The following is a 22,190-nucleotide window of genomic DNA, read 5'->3' as shown; positions in this document are numbered from 1 at the left end:
TCTCTTCTCTCATCAGGAGTGAGTCTTTGTTGTTGTTTTTGTTAAAATTGAGAAGCTCAAGGCCATCTCTCTCATATTTCACAGAACATCCCTACTCTTCTTTGCTCTACTCCTGTGTCTCATGAAGTGGCCTTTCTTGCCAATATCAAGCTTTCATTTTGTGCCCTTGCTCGACCCATCTATTATTCCCTCTCTTTCTCCTCTCTTCAACTTCTTTATCTTCTGGTTCCTTTTCTACATTCCCAGGTCTCTCTCAACCTTGAAAACCTTAACTTGATGCTGCCATCATCCTGTATCTCTCCTGGTCATACTTCTAAAAAGAACGAGCCACACTTGTCCACCATTTCTGTGCTCCCTCTAACCCCTTACAACCTGCATTCTGACTATAACACGCACAAAAATTTTCTCTCCAATGTAATCACATTAATGCTAAATGTGATAGTCCTTCTCCCCCTCAATTCACATTCTCTTTGGCCTTTCCATAGAGCTGTGGATACTGCACTGTGTTTGATACTGTGGAAAGAAAGGAGGTGACACACTGACACCCTCTCTCTCTCCTGGATATTCTCTGAAGTTTATATAATACTACTCTTTCCTGCTTCTCCTACCTATCTGATCATTCCTTCTCAATGTCATTTACTGGGTCATCACCACCATCACCATCATCTATAACCATTAAATGTTGGCTGGGATAGTCTAAGTGGCTCTTCAGGGCATCCCTAAGGATCTGGCCTGGGCATTTTTTTCCCTTGATAATCTCTACTCCTGAATTCATCAAGTCAATGGAATTCAGCTGCTTCCAAGAAGTATCTATCTAATCCTCATCTTTCTAATGGTCCTTAGTCTCACATTACCAACCACTAATGTGACGCCTCCCTCTGGATGTCCAATCAGCACCTCCAACTGACATCTAAAACAGAAATCCTCTCCCCTCTAACTTACCTCCTTCTCCAAACTTCCTAATTTCTGATGAAGGAATAATAATCTTTCTCACCACCCATGCTGACAACTTTAATTTTTACCTCTCCAGCACCCTCCCGATCTAACAGAATGCCATGTCTTGTTAATCCTTCCTCTGAAACAATCTTCTAAATCCATTACCCCTTCCCCCACCCCTCATGGCCACTACCATAACACAGTGCCTCATTCCTTCTTGCTTCAACTCTTGCAGCAGCTTATTTGGGCTCAGTTTCTAGTCTGGCCTCTCTCCAGTCCCTCCTCCACACGACTGCCCAATTATTCCCAAGACACAGGTCAAACCTTGTTAATTCTCTGCTCACAAGCTCCAGTGGCTCATTAATGCCTAGGATTCTGGTACCTATCTTCTTCTACACTCTGGCTCCCATCTACCTTTAGAGATTTACTGTTCTACTAGCTGTTTCTTGCTCTTGATGTTCCATTCCTGATTTTTGCATCTTTGCACATGGCATGCCTGGAATGCACCCCTCACCCGTACTTCTCAAAATCCTTGACTTCCTTCGAGGCTAAAGCTCAGATATACAACATACAAGCTGATTTGCTTAATATTTCGTGTTTATTCTCTCCCCTCCAATAATCCTACATGTCCATATCCTACCACTTAGTAAAATGTAGGCTTCTTGATGGCAGAGACAATTGTTTTTTGTATCTCCACTGCTTAGTACCAAGCTTTGGACAAGTAGAAATTTAATACACGTTGAATCAGATTTTATACCTCAGAGCTAGACAGTACTTCAAGAGATCCGCCTTGAAGCATGTAAGGTGTTTTGACAATGTGATCTCTGGAGGCCAGAACACTTAAGTGCCATGCCCAAGGTCATAACACTGAGAAGCAGAGAAGGAACTAGAACCCAAACTGATACCAAATGACAATGCTCTGGTTCTAATTCTGGTCCAGCCAGGTCTCTGTAGTCACTGCTCAGTGAGAAATCCTGCCAAGTCCCTCTGCAGAGGTTATAACCCTTCGTTGTCAGGAGACATAGCCACCACAGACACAGGAAACCCTGTTCTTGTCCCTGTCAAACGGTTTTATCACTGGACGTGACATGAAGAAGATGAACAATTACCTGCTTTATCACTGAATCCTAAAGACCTTTAACTGACCTTTCCCATCTGACCTGCAGCTGAAACCTCCTGTAATAGGTCATTTCTCCCAAAGTATGTGAGCTTCCCAGGGCTTCACACAGTACTGTGCATAGGAAACACATATTAAATGCCTTTTCATTCATTCAAATTGAATGGAGCATGTTATAATGGAAGGCTAACCAGGCTACAATTTAAGAGACTCAAGTTCTAGCCCCAAACCAACCAATAACTAGTTGTATGACCTTGGACAAATCACCTGACTTGCGTGGATCTCTGTTTCCTCACTTGTAAAATAAGGTCAGATGAGACTATCTAGATGGTGTCCTACGTCACTTCCAGACCTAAAACCCTATGTTCTTTCTTATAAAGCAACTGTTTCTTCACAAGCTAATTTAAGTCATTAAATGTGCAAAGCAGAGGGAGGGCACCAATTTTTCCAATTCAGCACTTGGCTTAATCTTATCTATGAAAGAACCACATGTACCCATGAAACGAAATACAATATGACTTTTAGTGTCTTCTGCAACAATACTGTCATTTCAAGGCTACTAAAATGATGTGCCATTCCTTTCCTCCCAGTACAAGTAGTTGTGGTTTTTCCCCTCTGAAAATAATAAACGAGAGAATTTTAAGAACATATTCTTTCAAAGATTTAGAAAGGGATAAAAATGATTTTATAAATCTTAATGTTTACCAATCTGAAATCAGTATTAGTACATCTCTCTAAACGCTTCTGTTTGTTTCCCTGTATGTGTTTGAGACATCACAAGATCATTCAAACCAACTCCATTTTAAAAGGAGAAAATCAAAGTCTTAGAGAAGTGAAACAACTTGTCCAAGGTCACACACATTTGCTGTACTCACTGAGCTGTGTTTCCTGGTCTTAGTTTTAAAAGGGAGGAGGCAGTTTATATTTTTCTCTTAAAAACAAAATGAAATTTTTTTTCAACTTATGTGACTTGCAGATGATTTCTCTGTGGTTCTGCAGCCCTGTTATAAAAGATTCATCATTCCCTATGGTCTTACCCCCAAAGCAGTACTGCCATCATGTGGCCATTTCAAAAGTTTAAAGAGATATCAGTGAACTACTTTAAAAGAAAAAAAATGTTAAAAAGATTAGGAAGAAATTATGATACTAAATCAGAGAATTCCCATGGCTCTTGGTTTCTATCTCTATTATGACACTTAACCCATTTTACCTTCTTTGGAGTTATGTGTGTGCAGGTATGTCTTCTCATCTACACTGCACCTTCCCTGAGGGAATCTTCCTCCGGGTTTCTAGTGACCAAAGTGTTGACACCTCAACTACAACAAGGATGATTTCTATATCAATGCATCAAACTTTGGACATCGTATGAGCTCAGACGTTTGTTCATTTGAATCAATGATTCCTTTTTAGACTAATTTTGAAGCTCCAACAAAATACCAATGTCAATTAATTTGCACATTTTTTAAAGCAAAATCAACTAAAAAACTGCTTTTGTTGTCAGTCTCTATTGCTGAAGTTCTGCCATGGCTACGTTAAGATACACAACTAATCTCCCTAAACATTTAACTTATCTGATTTAAATTCAACAACTTTCTGTATATAAATTAAAGGTTCTCCCTGCCCCCACCCCATCCCCAACTGAAGTCACTCTACTAAATCCTTTTTCCCCATCTCCCTCATTTCATGGATACGACGCCAGGGTCCTCACTGACTCTGTCAGGATAAAGGAGAGCACATTCCAGTATGTGAGAAGGGCACTGAAACCACAAGACCTGGTCTCAACTCCCTGCTCTGTTTCTGACCACATGGGAAGCCCTGACCAAGTGACTTTGACCTCTGCGAATCAGTTTCTTCATCTGCAAAACAAGAGAGCTGGACAAAATGAACACAAGCTTTTCCTGCTCTCCATCTATAATCTTATGACTCAGCAATGCTGGAAAAACCTCAAACATGAGCCTAGCTGTGGATGAGAAAGTCCATTGTTTAAGGAATAACCAAACTAAATTGAAAGGTTTTTGGCCACAGAAACTCCCCAATACATTTAAGTTATAAAGGGATTATGATGTGGAAGGGGCATGGAATAGTGGGACAAGCGCTGGATTTGGAGGCTCCTGGCTCTGCCACTCCCTCCTGAGGACTCTGGGAAAGCCACTTCATTTCTCTGGGCCTCAGTTTCTTCATTTATAAAGTGACTGGTTAGAGCAGATGACCTCTAATGGCTCCTTAAAGCTCTAAATCTATTATCAGAGGAGTATCCATAATGACGATATTATGGTTAATTACTGAAGCATATTTTTTTCTGAAATGTTTGAAGAAAACAAACATATCAAATACAAACATAATTCTTTTAGACATAATTATGAAATGATTATGCATCAAAAAATAAGGCTTTCAGTTGGGTAAATATTAAGAAATTTAAAATGCTGGACTATGATACTATCTTATTATTTGTCTTCCTTTTCCTATGCCTTGGAAAACTGATCCTTTCATTCTTTTAAAATTTTTTAGCCTTTGATTTTACTTTCTGAATATTTTAACTCTACATTTAGAAATTTTTAAAAAGAAACATAAGAAGAGACTGATGGATGCTCACTTCCTTTTTAAATAGCTAAGGATTAACACACACCAAGGAACCCCTACTGGTTCCTTGGAACACTGGCCAGAGAAAAATCTCAAAGTGCTGTACCGTGAACTACTAGTAACCTTTTAAAAAATATTTCACATTACTGCCCCAAATAATATAACCAGCATTCATTCCATGAGCTTCAGCATCTTATTGTTTCATTTTATAAAAGCATTTAAGGCAGAAAAACAAATCACATGAGAGAATACTAAAATGTTTGGTGTTCGCTACTCTGTCAAAAACAATGAGGGCTGTTAGGGATTCAGAAATTGAATACAACCTTATAAGTTACAGAACAAATGTCATCAGACAGTAAAAAGTCCCGTTTTAACCCTGAATCAGAAAATACTAAGGCTATTTTCGATGCCCTGTTAATTATCAGTATCAAAGACCCAGTCATTTTCACAATGCTAAAAAACAAAGAGACACTTGGTCCACATGCCAAGAACACAACAGACTGATTCAGAATCACTGGCAACAACCATTCCAAGAAGGAACCCAAAAACCAAGTAGAATTCTTTTTCTTATTTTTTCTTATTCTTCCCATAACCTTTTAACAAGTGCTCAGAAAAATATAAAAATACACTTATTGTATATGCTGATTTCAGTCTTATACTAAAACAAACAAAAACAGGGTCTTAGTAGCCAATTAAGAACTATTAAAATATAAGGAAATGACCGTCTCCTCTAATCTCCTGACTCCTTAATGCAGGCACTTCAAGGGCCTATCCTTGGCCTTCTTTCTCTCTCAATACTCCACTCTGTGGAAATCTCCCCCACTCCCAGAACTTCCAACCCTAGGCTCCAACATGTCTCTCTCCAGTTGTAACTTCTCCTGGTGACAGGGTCCAGCTTCACCTCTCCAAAGTAGCTGCAGCACACCTCCACACTGATTTCCAACTGCAACCTCAAGTTTAACAAGCCTTGCCTTTTCTCCTCCCTGATTTCACCAATTCAGTTAGTGACAAATACTTATTCACCTAGCCTCCCACGTTCATAAACTTGGGGTTCTCTTTCATGCTTTCTCCATCCAGGAACCACCCTTAAAACAACCCCCCCTCCCAACTCCTACTGCTATCACTCTAACACAGATTTTCCAGTTTGACCTACTCCTCTATTCACAAGCTAGCCTTCATATCACTTCCAGAACAATCTTTCTTACACATGAACCCAGTCACACCACCACTCAACTCAAAAATCTTCAGGAGCTTCAACTATCTATTAAGCCTAGTTCATATTCCTCAGCCTAGCAGTCAAGGCCCTCCACAACTTAGCACCACCCTATTTTCCCAACCTTATCTCACAATAGCCTCCTCCTCCAAGTGGTCTATATAAGACAAAATAGATGTCTCTTTGTCCTCTTATCATGCTCATAGCTAGTCAGCCCCAGTGGACTGCAAGGTCCTCATCTCTGCATCTTTATCTAAATCAATAAACAATCATTTGCTAAAATCCTTTATTTTTTTTAAAAGTCCATCTCAAATACCATCTTCTTTAAGATGCCCTTCCCTGACACCTAGCAGGAAAGGAAGACTAACAACGGCCGGCTGGAGCTCATACGTCATTTTTTTAAAAAACTCTGATGCACTCGTGAAATACTAGGTATTAAAGGAACAGATGTCTCACATGTCCTTAATCAATTAGAAAGAGAGAAAAGGATCGCCTCTGACCTCAAATGCACTGCACACATACTTAACTAATGATTTTTGTTTTAGTTCTTACCACTATGTCTTAGGAACCATACTAAAGCTCAAACCATATTTCCTACCTTCTTTTAAGAAAAAAAACCCCAATTTGATAGCCACCTATCTGTTCAACTATTACAACAGACGAAGGGGCCTAACTGCTTGTCCTAGAACAAGTCCCAGAGCTTTCCTACTTCAGTGTTTCATGGTGCTAAGTGCTGGGGATATAAACAAAGCAAAAGACATTCCCTACCCTCAAGGAGTTTACAATTTAATGGGGTGGGGGAGAGACAACTCGCAAACGAATGTATTCAAAGCAAGCTAGGAGAAGGATGAATAGGAAATAATTAGAAGAGAGAAACCACTGGAATTATTAGTTAGGGAAAGCTTCCTGTAGTGGACTGTAGTTTGGACTTAAGGGAAGCCAGGGAGGTTAGTAGTTGGAGTGGAGGCCAGAGAGCATTCCAGACACATGGGGCAGCCAGAGGGAATGCCGACATGGAGTGTCTTGCTCACGGAACGGCCAGGAAGCCAGTATCACTGGATCAAAAAGTACATGGTGACGAATAAGGCTTAAGAAGCCTACCTTTCGAAATACTACCTTCACAAAACCTTCCCTGATTCCTTCTACCTCACCATGGGACTTTGTACTGCTTACTGCACTTTTACATTGTACCTTGCATTATGGTTACTTGAGTACACATCTTATATCCCAACTACTGAAAGAGATAATATACAACCTCCATGAGGGCAGAGACTATGTCTTATTTTTGTTCTCCCTAGCAATAGCACAAGACTGGGGACAATTATTTGGTGTATGAATAGCAAAGATCAGAAAATCACTTCAAGATCACATTAACTGAAAGTAGTTATAGATTCCTATAGTACTTCTACCAACCCCTTCGGTTTATTTTTTTTTACAGATCAGGAAAGAAATTAAAATTCAAAGAACAGCTGTATAAGAAAGTGGGTCATAACACTTCCTAAGAAATTATGTTTTCTTTGGCATATGTATGTGTGTGTGCGCGCGCGCGCGTGAGCGCGTATTTTAAACAGACATTTCAGAATTCCTAAGATATTTGCATAAGGTTCCTGCTGATAATCTAAGTTGAACTGGGTCAGAATCAGGCTGAGGACAAGGCGAAGTAATTTATTTTTCTAGCCTATTCCAAACTCTTTGGCAATCCAGGCTTCTGTGTGAATTTTAGCTGCACTAAGATATATATATATATATTTACCAATCACATGTTCTTCTGAACACATTTCCTGTTTTTTAAGCCTCATTCCAATAACCGGCAAATGATCAGCTCAGATCAGAGGACACCCAAATCTACACATAAGCATTCTATGATCAGCAACAAATCTGGGCAAAGCATCACGGAGTTAAGGAGCTGACAAAGGCAGACTTGGTGGCTCCAATGCCTTTGGCTTTCAGAGTTGCTTAATGCTTTAGCCATGAAAATAAAATGAGATATTTGTAAAGCGCTTTGAAAATTGTAAACCAGTATTTTTAAAAAGCTATTATCATAAAATAGCTGTAAATAACAATTCCATGAACAGAAAAAGTCCCTAAGCAATTTCAAACTTGCTAATTATTACGTATGGTTAATCTCTGATGCTCTCAGATCATTCTGTTTAAGAATGCTTCAATCAGTATTTTTTTCTTTAGACATTATCTCCAATAGAGAGACTCTGAAACAGGTCTATACAGTGAAGAAATTTCTTAGATAAAGTTTCAGTCATTAACGCAAAAGAGGCACAATTGCCAGAAGGAATTTTATACTTCCACGGAAGTTTACTGGCTCAATTAAAAAAAAATTCTCCAGTTTACTTCCTTCTACTAAACTCCACTAGAGAAGCTGTAATTAAAGCAATGAATCAATCATTTAGGATAGGTGGAATGAAGGAAGTATTGCCATAGATTTTATCCATCAGTAATTTGAGTCAATGCTTTGTTGATGTTAACTCTGCTCCTCCTAAATGTCCTATTTAGAGTTATTTACAAGATGTGTTTTGAATTATTCCTATTAGATCCTCTGAAGTTAAGGAGTAGAAATTCCAGAAAACGAACCTCCCTGCACTAATGAAGGTGCCACCAAAAGTCAGCACTTTCTCTTCAATTTATACTCTTAGTGAGTCACTTAGAATATCCAGAGTTTAAGTGACTTGCCCTGGGTAAATCAGCAGTGTCAGTATGGGACTTGAATACAAGTCACTCTGGCTCCCAGGCCAACTCCCCATCCAATAAGTCACCCTTATCTGAAATTATCACTACTTAGTAACTATTTAGTATCCATACAGAAGTCACAAAAGTGCTACTCTGAATTCTCGATGGCAGTGTCAGCTGAGTGCAGACTCTAGCAAGGTCCTACAAGAAGCTGGAGAGGTGATGTGTTCAGGCCCAGAGAAAGGGTGTGTCTTTTTATCAGAGTGGACTAGCATAGCTAGATTTAGAGATGGTCATCATCAAAAGGAAACGAATTCGTGGGAGAGAGCAAGTCAAAAAAGCTAAGGTCTGGAGAAATTCTGGCCTGCATGTCTGCCAACGTGGTAAGGGAAAAAAAAGGACACCAGGAAAATTACTTCTGCACACACTAAAGACTGGCTTGAGGAGCTACAAAAAGGCCAGCTGGAACACCAAGAATACAGACTAGAAGCTGCAAAGATTTTCAGGTTTTTGTAATATTAAGGTTCTTGCTTATAAAGCTGGAGGAGCCAGATGTTAAGGGAGACAGAGGAGAGAAGAAGGGAAAACCAAAGGCAGGGCCATTATCACATTTACCTTAGAACACAACTGACCTAGGAAGAGGTGAATGATAGCTGTACATTTATCATAGCTGAAATCACAGGAGCAAAAGAATACCCCAAAGTTCTAGAGGTAAAGAGAGGTCAAGGAAAGGGGCTGAGGGTGGGGGTTGGGGTGTCAATGGAAGGACCAGAGTCTGTGAGAAGCTGGATCTGAAAACCATTCTGGCCTCACTCTGTCTGGCTATGGGACTCAAGAGTTACTTTCCTTTGTTGGTAATGTACCTTAAAGAAATAAGACAATGACCAAAGATGAGAAAGATGGCACTGCCATATACTCATTCTGCTTTTTCACATGGTGTTCACCACATTTTCAACACTCTGAAACTCACAAAATGAAACCTGCAAAATACTTAAAGCGCAGTTTAAAATAGATCATGAATTTCACTTAAGCTTAGTTCATAATGGTTTCCTGTAAGCACAACTTTGGGAAACTAAGGAATCAATTCTCCCCCTGGAAAGAAATACAGAGTGTCTGGGAAACAGAGTTCTCTACACATGGAACTCTTCAGAACTTCAACTATAAGCATTCCTAGCCTTCTTTGCATTTGTATCCCTAAAAACAATACTGTAAAGCATATTCTCCCACTGGGCAATTTTTAAACACACCAAAGAGGTGTGTTTAATCCCCAAGTAGCTAGGAACAGAAAGACAGGAGATAACATCTGTGATATGACATGATGCTTAAATATTAGCTATGATTTTCAAATGGTCTCTTACAGGACTCGATACTGGTTGAAAAACTATCAGAAGACTTCATATTTTATGAGGTGTATGCATGGTCTGCCTAGGGTCTGAGCCATGGACTACAGAGAGACATGTCAAAGACGGGTCTTCAAAAACAATATTTAGGGGACATAAAGAAGTTGGGTCTTGAACTGGCATCTGGGTAGGATTGGTCTGAAATAGTGAGCTGCGGAGGCGGAAAGCTGGGGTCTGAGATAAGCACCACCAAGAATTTTACTGAATGGCTATATTTCCCATCTCCCACTCTACTCTGCTCCTAAGCAGTGACTTAATACTCACTTTTATAATGGAGGTTTAAAATAATTCCTTCTAGAGAACTGCTAATGCAAGCAATATCCTTATTACCTAATGCTTTCCTTTAGAAAACACAAACAAAAAGTAAAGGTTAATGATGTAAAGTAGGCATCCCATTTGCATACATTGATAAAACGTAAATCAGTGAAAGAGACAAGTATAAATGCTTTTTTGATGATGACAAAGAGCTGTAGTTGAAAGGGTAGGATAGAATCAAAAGCCAAACCACAATATGATAGACAGTTGCCAACAGAGCTATGTCAATGACTGAGGTTCAAGTTCTGCTACTGACAGAAAAGACAATCCTCACTTACACAGAAAAGAAGTCAGAAGGAATTTAATTATCACCAGTCCAAACCCTCCATTTAGCAAATGAGTAGACCTGAGATCCAGAGAAGCAAATAAAGATTACAAGTCAAAGTTTCAGGGGTTTTCAAAGGTAGAACCTATTAAGGGAGGTGAGAAGAATGATACTGTTTTTGCCCCTCATCATTCCAATTCTGTAATAAAAAGGAACTTTTTCATCCTGATCATAAGGAATGCCTTGGAAAAAGCTTTCCATTATCACTCACATGTGTACATAGATCTGTATACATGTTGTAAATTAGAGATGTCAACTAAACTAGATTCTGTTTTTGTATTACACGCACATGTAGGATGAAGAGAAAGCAATATTCTCTTATGAAAAGTGAGAGGTGGAATACAGTGCAATGCTAAAAGAGCTGGAGTTGAAGTCATAGCATCCCAGTTTGAATTCTGGCTCGACACACTCTTCACTTACATGATACCCGGTAATTCATCTAACCTTTCCGGGAATGTTTTCTTCTCTGTAAAATGAGCAAACTGGGCCACATAATCCCAAAATCCTAAAGCTTCATACTTTGGCACATTCAAAAAAATCAGAAAAACATCTTAAAAATGTATAATACTGGACCTTTCAGGAAAAAAAAAATACTCAAATACCCAAAGAGAATTCCACTACACTCACCTTGTAAACATCAAAAACCTGGCCCAAGTGAAAAGGTCACAACATTAACAACAGAGATGGGAAGGTTCAGTCCAAACTAAGCACAGAGTAAGAATGGTGATTATTTCTGAGGCAAAGAGCAATTTTCTTTTCTTTTCTTTCTTTTTTTTTTTTTTGCTGCTTTTTGGCTAGGCAATGGGGTTAAATGACTTGCCTAGGGTCACACAACTAATAAGTGTCAAGCGTCTGAGGCCACATTTGAACTCAGGTTCTCCTGACTCCAAGGCTGGAGCTCTATCCACTGCGCCACCTAGCGGCCCCAAAAGAGCAATTTTCTAATGCTAAAAACAACAGGGAAGATGGTCATGGAATCATTCCTTTTAGAACTCTAAGCTGTTTTTCAGTCTGCATTTTTCTTTTATCCCTCTTGTTGTAAAGTTTCAACAATTCAACACCTGCTATTAAGTGCCCACTATGGTTTAAGGCATAGTGCTAGACACTGGGAATATAGAGATAAAAACAAAAACCATCCTTGCCCTCAAAGACCTCACCTTCTACCAGGTGAACGAAAACAATATTTACAGAGGTAAGTTGATACAAATGCAAGAGATGTCGAAGAAGTAAAACTCCTGTAAGACTTACCAACTAGTTGGCTACATGGCCTGATTGAGAGGGGAAGACTTACTGGTGACTCTGGTGTGATAAAGTGGGGCGACAATCCTCTTTCCTCAACAGAAAGAGGAAATTTAGAGGGTTTGGTTTAGAGGGCAGCTAGTGGCTCAGTGGATAGAGTGGAAGAACCGAGACAGGAAGAACTGAGTTGAAATCCAACCTCATATACTTACTAGACGTGTGACTCTAGGCCAATCACTTAACCTCCATTTGCTTTAATCCAATGGAGAAGGAAACCACTCCATTACCTCTGCCAAGGAAAACCCCTTGGACAATATGGTCCAAAGGGTCACAAAGAGTTGGACTCGACTAAACAACTTTCTGGTTTAGAGGGAAATACTGAATTCTGTATGCTTTATTATTATAAAGTGTTACTACTAAACTGTGATGGTATATCCATGTTAAAATCAAGCCTGCTGGAATGACATTCATTTTTAAAACTCTATTCCTTTCTTTTTTTTTTTCTTTCTTTTTCTTTCCTTATTCCTCAACATAAGGCAAGGCTAATAATGTCATGAACAAGGTAACAACAGGGTGAAGGCACCTTCAAAAGCCAGTCAACTAACCTTAAATTCTTTTTTTGTTTTTGTTTTTGCTAGGCAATGGGGTTAAGTGACTTGCCCAGGGTCACACAGAACTAACCTTAAATTCTTAAGTGATGAAAAGCGGCTGAGGAAAACAGGCCCAAGCACAGAATGAGTACATATCCTATTGGTTTTCCAGTTTTAGAGAAACAATATAATTTTAAGGTACTTTAACAATTAGAACTGACATCAAAGAGAACCCAGTGAATGACTAATAGGGGAGGACAGATCGGAGATCTAGAACTGGAAGGGACACTAAAGTGATCTAATCTAACCCCATCATTTTACAGATGAAGAAACTGAGGCCCAACATTGTTAGATGACTTGCCCAAGGATGCAAAGTAAGAATCTCTGATTCCAAGTCTAGCCCCTTTTCTCCTGCACCACACTGCCTCAGACCAAGGGATCCATCCAGGACTTTTCTGCAAAGTCTATTATCAATTACATTATAAAGTTATCACTCTTTAAAAATCTGAGTCCTTACCCATCTTTTGTATATATGGACAGACGATTGGATGACTATGCTCAATGACAGGCAACATCAGACTTGAAATAAAGAGGAGCTTCCATATGGTGATTACAGTTAGAACTTGGATAATTCACTTACCAAGACTGGCTCTCCAATGCTCCCTTGTGGCCTCTGGGACCAAACAGAATTCCTCAGTCTGGCTCTTAAAGCCCTACACAACTGAGCCCTATCTTATCATATCACCTTTCTAACCTAATTTACTAGCACTACTTTTAAAAAATGGATGTTCTATTTTTACATATTTATTCTTTTTTCAGGTAACATAGGTTGTTTTTGGATACAATTATCATCTGTCCCTCTCAGTTACCCTTCCCTCACTGAGGGGGAGAAAAAAGCCACCACTTTTATAAATATTCAGAGTCAAGCAAAACAAATTACTCAATTGGCCTTGTGCCCAAAATGTACACCTCTCTTTGAAGTCTTTCCAAACTTATTATAACCTACTCTTTTTCCTGAATTCTACGGTCCAGCCAAACTGGTCTTACTATTATTTACGCACGAAATTCTATCTCCACCTCTAACTTTGCACTGCCTTCCTCCTGCTCATCTCTGATAATGTCATTTCCTTTAAATGCTCTTCAAGTGTCACCTTCTACACAAAGATATATATACTTGATCCCCACAGCTGCTAATGCATTCCTTTATATTATGTACATATTTATGTACACTTCCTGGTAGAAGGTAAGCTCCTTGAAGGCAGGGACTCTCTTAGTTTTGTCTTTGTATCTCCAGAACTTAATATAGTGACTCATCTAATAAATACCGGACAATTAGCCTCTTTGGTTTCCGCTTTTTAAAATGGGGATAATTCCTGTAGTACCTAACCCACAGGACCATTATGAAGATTAGGTGAGATGATACATATTAATCACTTTGTAAACCTTCTACTGGCATTATATAAGCTCTTTGAAGGCAGGGACTATTTCACTTGTGTGGTAACCCTAACATCTAGTACAGTTCCTTGTACTAATAAATTATAGTAAATTATTACTATATTATAAAGTATCACAGTAATAAATGTTTCAGCTTTTGTTTATGTGGCTATCTATTGATATTTATAGTATTAGGAATTAAAATGACTCCTTATTAGAAAATTAGTTTTGACCTCGTGGATCACCTGAAAGGGTCTCCGGGACCTCTAAGGGTCCCTGGACTACACTTTGAGAATGACTATGCTAACCTTTTAGAACAGAAAAGGACAGTAATTATTTACTGGCTTGATACATGAAGATATCTTTTTCTTCTTTCTTTATTCCTCAAATTACATTTCTAGTTACAGTTTATGTTAATGCTGAGATAGCTGACATATCACCTAGGAGACTAATAATTCTTCAAACAAAGTCATAAAAGAAAAGGAAAGTGCCATACAAGAGATAAGTTTTCCTACCAATGATTATCTGGATGACTATTGTCAAGGGAGGAGGCTCGTGTCTAAATCTGCAGGGCACCCGAATAACCACTACAGCACAAAGGACACTTTTCAACTAATAAGCAAAGGCCTCTTCAAATGGAAACTGAAATGAATTATTATAAACTTTCTCTCATCTTACAAGTTAATCAAAGTAAAGCACACATGGAGAAAGGGGTAATAAAGTCTTACCTTTACTGGTTGCCACTACTTTTTCTGTGTATCTGAAAGAAACAAAGGATTAAATGTAAGTGGAATATTTTCTGCATTTCCTCATTGATGATATTAATATATTACACTGTTTAGGAACCAAATAAGATTATGATCTATCTACTATACTGAAGAAAACATCACTAGGATTCATAAGTGGTTGGTTAACTCATCCCTTTTCAATGATAGTTCAGAAATTTCAGAGCATAGTTCTCTCACGTATACAAATCGACTCAAATATAGATGGCTTTTTACAAGACATGCAACCAGAGAGGAGCTCTTAAAGTAGTACTGTCCATGTGGCACTTTAAACAAATGCAGATGAGATGTTTTTGAACAGCACTCAGTTGTTTTTTTTCAAATGCCAATATATCTAACAAAAATGAATGCAAACACTTTTATATTACAAACAAATTCCTGAAAAAAAGAAAAGCCATGACATAAGCAAATTCCATTTTGCTTTAAAAGAGTAGCTGGATAATCATTTTGTGTTTGTGCTGACCTAAAAAGAAAAGCCTTTTAACACATTTCAGAAAAGTAATCAAGATAGTGGCCCCATGTATCTCCATAAAGACATTAGTCACCGACTCAAAATATCCCCATGCACTTAGAGTGATGTTACGTTAAAATTTAAAGCACTAAAAAATAATTCTTTAGAACCAAAAAGTTTCAAGAATGGTTCAATGCCTGTATCACCATAATTGTGTGTGGAGATGGGTAGGAGACTTGAGATCGTATAAATTAAACAACTTTTCCCTAAAGCAGCCAAACCATGGTTTTATAATTTAGGTTATTAAACATGCTTCATCCTTGTTATTCATAACACCACTTTCTGACATAAGAAGCAATAAATCATAAAATCACTTATGGCCACCGACATAGCTCTCCTCCCAGAACAATTACTATCCCACAAGTCGTAAAGAGTATAATACTATAGTTGTGATTTTGAAGCTACATTACACATTTTTAAAAGTTTATATTGAGCAGGGTTTCCTACAGCCTAATCTCTCAGCTTTCTACAGATTACATTATTTCTGTAAATCTCTATTAATGGAAAAGGTGTATTATAAGCATTTACAAGTTAAAAAATTATAGGCACAAAGGCTACTGCCTCAATGCTTAGTAAATAAGACTTTTAATAGGTGACATAGGCAGGTAGATGGCCTAGCAGATAGAGCAGTGCCAGGCCTGAAGTTAGGAAGACTCATCTTAAGGAGTTCAAATCTGGTTTCAGGCACTACTAGCCTGTGATCCTGGGCAAGTCACTTAACCCTGTTTGCCTCAGTTTCCTCACCTAGAAGATGAGCTGGAGAAGGAAATGGTAAACCACTCTAATATCTTTGCCAAGAAAAGCCTAAATAAGGTCACGAAGAGTCAGACAAAACTGAAATGACTGATGAATAGATGATACTGAAGAAAAAGGCTAGAACACTGAACCCAATCTATTAAGATGAAATTCAATAAAGATAAATATCAAGTCCTTCATATATCAAGAGTCACTTTTACAAACCAGAGGAAGGCCAGAGACAACAGTTGTTCTGAAAGAGATCTCAAGGTTTTAGCGGCCTGCAAGCTCACTGGGTCAGCAATGAGATGGAGCAGCCAAGAAAGTTCAAGAGGGGCAGGGCTTCCAAGAACAGGGAGTTGAGTTTCATTGTCCTCTGCCCTCCTCAGACTTTATCTGGAGGACTGTGTGTAGCTCTGAGCATCACTGAAGAAAGATATTGATAAGCTGGAGAATGTCCAGAGGAAGGTAACCAGGATGGGGAAATGCCTTGTGTCCATGACATATGAGGACACACTGAAGGAAATGGACATGTTAAACTTCAGGTGAAGATCCGGTGGACATAATAGATTGGTCTCTTCAAGCACTGGAAGGTCTGCCATGTAGGCGGGACCAGATTTGTTCTGTTTGTCCCCAAGGGGAAGAACCAGGAGCACTGGGTCAAAGTTGCAATGAGGCAAATCTAGGCTTGATGTCAGGAAAACAATGCAAGCTGTCTAAAAGCAGAGGGTCACCTCAAGAAACGGTGGAATCACCCCTAGAGGGAGGTCTTTCAGCAAAGGCTGGCCACCACGAGATAACACCACTTCCCAGGTGTGCAAGGTCAGAAATTCCTTTCATGAATAGGCTGGACTAGACAGCCACAGAAGCCCCTCGATGAATCTAAGTCTATGTCTTTAGGACCCTAAATGAATTAGGAAGCACAGGGAAGCACTTACTGAAGATGCATGCAAATGGGTCATATTCTAGTACATATCATGTTATAGTTAACATTATGTTTTTTGAAAAGACAGTAAAAGACTTCCAGTTCAGGCAAATAGCCTACAACTGGACTTGCTGGACCTGAGAGTAAATGTCAAGCTAAAAGCAAATGCTTTTCTCAATTGAGTACTCATAACTATTCTTCAAACCTTGGCTTGATTTTCTGCATTATAATCTTGCCAAACCTGAAGTTTATAGCTCTAGTAATTCCCACATTGCACAACACAGAGAAAATACTAGGATGATTTTGGCACCACAAGGGAATACAACTAAAACCAACCAAAAATTCTGCACAATTTTAGTTCTTATTTCAGATACAAAAATTAAATATTATCTTAGAAAGTAACTGATCTAATATCTCAAAATTTCCTTTGCCTTCCATCTATTAAATGTTTACTATATTTGGAATTGTACAGCATGTTAGTCCAAGAGGACAATTCTTTAGAAATGTAATAAGCGAAGTAAAGCAATAACAATCAAGACAGCAACGAGAAATCTAAATACCGCTATTATAATGAAACCTGGTTAATTATGCACTCCTCATAACCAGAAGCCTCCATTCACTGGTAGTCTAGGTTGAGATTTGTAGTTGCAAATTCTTTGCAATCTACTTTCAACAAAGGGAGACAAACATAAACAAGCTGATATTTAAGATTTGTTTAAAAGGGGGAAAATATCCTCACTTTCCAAATTCAATTACAGAAATGGCAAATCCCCCAATCTCATGCCTACAATTGATGTTCATCATGATTCAGAAGTGCTGAAAACTTTTCTGAACGAAAAGATTAAGTTATAGTATAGTTACTGTAGTCTAATTCTGTGAAATGAATGTGGTGTATATCACCTTCCATTAACCAAAGTTCCTGATTAATCAGAATTCTCCTACCCTACTCAAGAAACCAAGGGTTTATATTACATATTAACATTAAGATGATAATTAAGATTTGCCTTAGCGGAAGGAACTTTTACAAGTATGAGCCTTTTTAAGCACAACTCTGCAGATAACTCTGGAGGCTGAAATAATGTAGAAAATATGCACAGGTATGCAACTCTTTTGTATTGTGCTATGAAATGGTGAATTATAAGAGGGAGAGATAAGGAACCAGAATGGAGGCTACTCCTCCTTCCCTTCTGGCAATAACATGCATGAGAAACAGCATTACACAATTCATCTTTAGCAGGACTTTAAAAAAATTATACTGTCTGAGTCTTTCATGAGTAGAAAGACAATTCAAAATTTTGGCTGCAGCATCCTCCACTAAAAGAAATGGATATCGTGGCAGTAGATACAGTTACCACTCCAAAGTTATTCTGGGACTGGTACACTGCAAATATTGAAAATTAAAGCACCTGTTTTGCTTCATTATACATCTTTGTAATGGGCTTTGTTTTTCACTTGTTTTCAAATGGTGGCAGGGTTGGAGTGAGAGAGCTGAAGTAGATTTTTTTCTAATTAAAAGAATTAAGTTTAATGAAAAAGAATTCAACAAATACATATTTTGTGGCAGGTGAAAGGCAATACTGATACTTTCAAGAAGTGAATGGGAAAAGAATTGTTTCTTACTTTTTTATACCACCTGACTCAAAAACCAAACTTTAAATAACGGAATGAAGACAATTCTCTGAGGGCAATATATAGTGAGTTTGTAAGCTGGGCATCACTGTAAAAGAAAGAAGGAAGGAGGTGGGAATTCCTCCTACCCCATTCCAAGAGACTAAACTGGGAACTATAAATCTCTTTTGACTACCAAGTGAAAACTGCAACTACATCTAGCAAGATGTGATGTTCATACTTGTATATACCACCAGTATAACATGTCTGTTTCTGCACCAGGGACTTAGCTACGAGCCTCCGAAATATTTCAATTCTTCTGTAAAGAAGGAAATGAGGTGGATCTTTTCAAAATCATTTCCTCATATTTCAGAAACAGGTCTGTATAGAATTTCTGATGAATCTGATACAAAAGGTCAAAAATAACTGTACTAACTAGAGTAAATGGTTATGCCATTCTAAAAATAACTTATGAGTAGCTGATGAAGCACTCCCATTAATTCAGTGACTTTAAATCTGTCCTCATTTTGGAAACAAATATGCTTTTCTTTTTTAACTAGATTGGTTTCTGTCTAGCACACTCCAACTACTTCCATTCATATTTTTGGTAGCATGAAACATTTAACTGTTAAATAAATTTGCCTAAGACTCTCCCTCTATTTTTTTTTCCTTTTTATTTGTTTTAGGCAATTGGTGTTAAGTGACTAGTAAGTGTCAAGTATTTGGTCTGAGGCCGCATTTGAACTCAGGTCCTCCTGACTTCAGGGCTGGTGCTCTACCCACTTCACCACCTAGCTGCCCCTCTCCCTATATTTTCAACTAGTTAATTTTTCATTTTGAATTTTCTTTTTTCAGATCATAGGTTTTGGGAGCTGAGAAGGAACCAGGAGGTCAACTTCATCATTTTTACAGATGAACAAAATGAAGCCCAGAAGACAAGAAACAAGTCCTTATTAAGTGCCTATTATGTGATGAGTGCCATACAAATACTTAACTCATTTGATCCTCGCTACAATCCCGAGAGGTAGGTAATATTATCCTCACTTTACAATTGAGGAAACAGAAGCAAACCGAAGTTAAGTAACTTACCCTGGGATACATAGTTAAGTGTGAGAACAGATCTGAACTAAGTCTTCCTGACCCTAGATCTAGCACTTTATTCTAACCAGCTAGGTTAAATAACTTTTTGAAAAGCTGAAAATGTCGCTGTAACAGAATGGGGATTATTTCAATATAAAGGTATTGATTGTGACATTTAACTGCTTTTGCCCTGTTTGGTGACAATGTCATTTTTTTCTTCCACGCTTTAGTTTCTAGCTAATAAGAAAAGGTATTATTTTAATAGTAGTTTCCACCCCTGGAAATAACTATTTGAGTTAGAAAGAAAAAAAAAATCAAGCCTTAACACCCACCTTACTTGACAACAACAACAACAAAATTTAATTCTGAGTAAGTCAAAATAAAAATGGAACTAAACTTCAGATAACGGGAGGAGTGAAGTGTGAATTGGGAAAAATCTGAAAAAACTGAATAATCAAATGGCACCTATATGATACACTAAGTAGTGTGGACATTAACAGTTAAGAGATGCAGAAACCTAAGGTTTAAAATAAGTTGAGAAAGCTGAGGCTAGCAACAATAAAAGACGGTATACTGGGGTAAACTCTGCTGTTAAGGACTGTTTTCATCTCCCTACTTTATTCCCAAGTGCCGCTTGCACTTCAGGGCACCCAGCTGGTTTTTAATAAATACTGGACGGATTTACAGCGAAATACCGAAAAGGCTGTAAGATCTCATGGAAGAGAACTAACGCTAAAGTTGGACACCAGAGCAGGAGGAGAGAAAAAGGCATGCGATAGTAAATTTGGAGCTATGGAAAGGAGCTACCAGGTTCACCACAGAGGAGAAAACAACACTGGCTGGAAGACGTCAGTGTTGGGGGGGGGGTTTCTTTTCTGGAGAGTCAAGGAACCAGTATGGTGTGGAGGAGAGCCTGGGTTCAAATCCTCCCCCTCCCTCTGTCACATGCTGCAGTAGCGTTCGGGGAGTCCTTAATTGGAGGGACACTTATCCCCAGGGTCCTCGCCTCGATGAGTACCCGCAGTAAAACGGAGATATAACACGTGCACTGCAGAGCATTTGAAGCATGCTAACGTAAGCTACTATTTCAAATTCTCCGGGCATCATTCAACAAGCATTTTTATTAAGCACCACCCCGATGAGCACTGAGGGTACAGTTACCATAAATGACGCCTCCCGCCTCCACGCTAGGGACTTGGACTAAGGAACCTCCAGCTCAAAAGCTGGCAAAAGGCGATGAGCCCCAGAGGCGCCAGCAGCTCGTCCTCTCCGCGCGCCCCTTTCCTGACACCTCCCCCGCCCCCCCCAGCCGCGTCGGCGCCTTTCCCTTTCTCTTCTCCGCACCGTCTCTCTCCATGAGCCTGCAAGCACTGCCCTCCCAAGAGTGGCTCTAAGATCGGTGAGAGCAGAGGCTTCTTTCCCTTTTATCATCTTGCACACAGCAAGCGCTAAATAAATGCAGGCAGAAGAGCTCGCACAGGTCAAATCCCTCCCGGGCCGGGAAGGCAGGGAGCGCCCCGCGCCAGCAGGGGGCAGAGACAGCACGCCGTCACGTGGAGCGGGCACTACGGCGGCCGAGAGGGAGGGGGGGCCCGGCCGCGGTGACAAGGGGAAAGGGGAGGAGGGGGAAGCGTCTCAAGCCCCGGTTACTCACGAGAGTCGGGAGCTCTTCTTGGCCGGGGCCGGCTCCGCCGCCGAGGCCTCCTGCCGCGCCTCCGCGACGTCCCCGGTCCGGGCACTCGGGCTGCTCCTCCGCCGCCGGGGGTACTCCGCCTTTCTGCGGCGGGACGCGGCGGCGGCAGCGGCCGCGGCGGCTGCTGCGGCCCGGCCCCGCTCGCGTCCTCCTCTCAGCACCCGGGTGCCGGTGGCCCCGCCGGCCGACGCGGCGGGTGGCGGCGACTGCTGCTGCTGCTGCTCCTGCTCCGGGGCCGCCTCGGCCGCCGCCGCCGCCTCCGCCCCTTCCTGCTCCGGCCGCTGCTGCTCAGGCTCGAGCTCCGGCTGCTGCTGCTCCGGGGGTCGCGGCTCTTCCGTCCCCCCGGCATCGGGGCTCGCCCGTCCCCGCCTGCGGCCCTCCTCAGGCGGCGGAGCCGGCCGCGCCGCTGCCCCCTCCCCCGGTCCCTCCGTCCGTCAGTCAGTCCGTCCGTCGTCCGTCCGTCCACCCGCCCGGTTCACGCTCGGCCCTCACTTCCCCTCCGGCTCCCGCCCCCCCCCGGGCCAGCACCACCACTCACAGCCGGGCCGCCGCCAGCGGCGCGCGCGCGCCCGCCCACCGCCGACCAATCAGCGAAGCCCGGCTGCTCCCCGGGATCCGCCCCCGCGAGGAGCCCCTTCGCGCCCCCCCTGCCCCGCACCCCGCAGTTCTCCTTTTGGCCAATCAGGAGGCGACTCCAGGGGAGCGCGCGAGGTTTCCTTCCCCCCGCGCACCCGCTCTCACCGTTAAACGACCGCGTCTCGCGACAGTCCCAATGTGACTTTTTTTTCCTCCCTCCCCGCGTCCGGAGGCCCCGCCCCGCGCTCTCCTTCCTCCAGCCTCCGGAGGGAGGTTGCGCGCGCACTCGCCTCGAGGTGCTGGGGCTGCTCGTGCTACCGGGGCCCTTTCAACCCCTCCTTCCCCTCACTTCTTAGGCCACGGAAGCTGTCCTAGGCAGGCCTTCGGTCCGGGCCTTGGGCCCCTCTTCCAGTTCTCTCGATCTTCCTGCCCTCGGCTCTGCCAGT

General features: G+C 40.9%; 1 protein-coding gene across 1 annotated transcript in view; it reads right to left on the bottom strand.

Moving 5' to 3' along the window:
- Positions 1–21,602, bottom strand: part of ZFP91 (ZFP91 zinc finger protein, atypical E3 ubiquitin ligase) — a gene marked incomplete at its 5' end in the record, with an annotated part of 39,233 nt that extends 17,631 nt beyond the window's left edge. Inside the window, 2 exons of the mRNA XM_020976163.2 lie at positions 14,560–14,591; positions 21,130–21,602. Coding sequence (XP_020831822.2) covers positions 14,560–14,591; positions 21,130–21,602 — 505 coding nt within the window. The remainder of the gene's footprint in view (positions 1–14,559; positions 14,592–21,129) is intronic.
- Between the last annotated feature and the right edge of the window lie 588 nt (positions 21,603–22,190).

Source organism: Phascolarctos cinereus, unplaced genomic scaffold, assembly GCF_003287225.1.
Source record: "Phascolarctos cinereus isolate Bilbo 61053 unplaced genomic scaffold, phaCin_HiC Scaffold_9;HRSCAF=440, whole genome shotgun sequence".
Lineage (NCBI taxonomy): Eukaryota > Metazoa > Chordata > Mammalia > Diprotodontia > Phascolarctidae > Phascolarctos > Phascolarctos cinereus.
The sequence above is the reverse complement of the archived record's forward strand: the minus strand, read 5'-3'. Positions and strand labels throughout refer to the sequence as shown.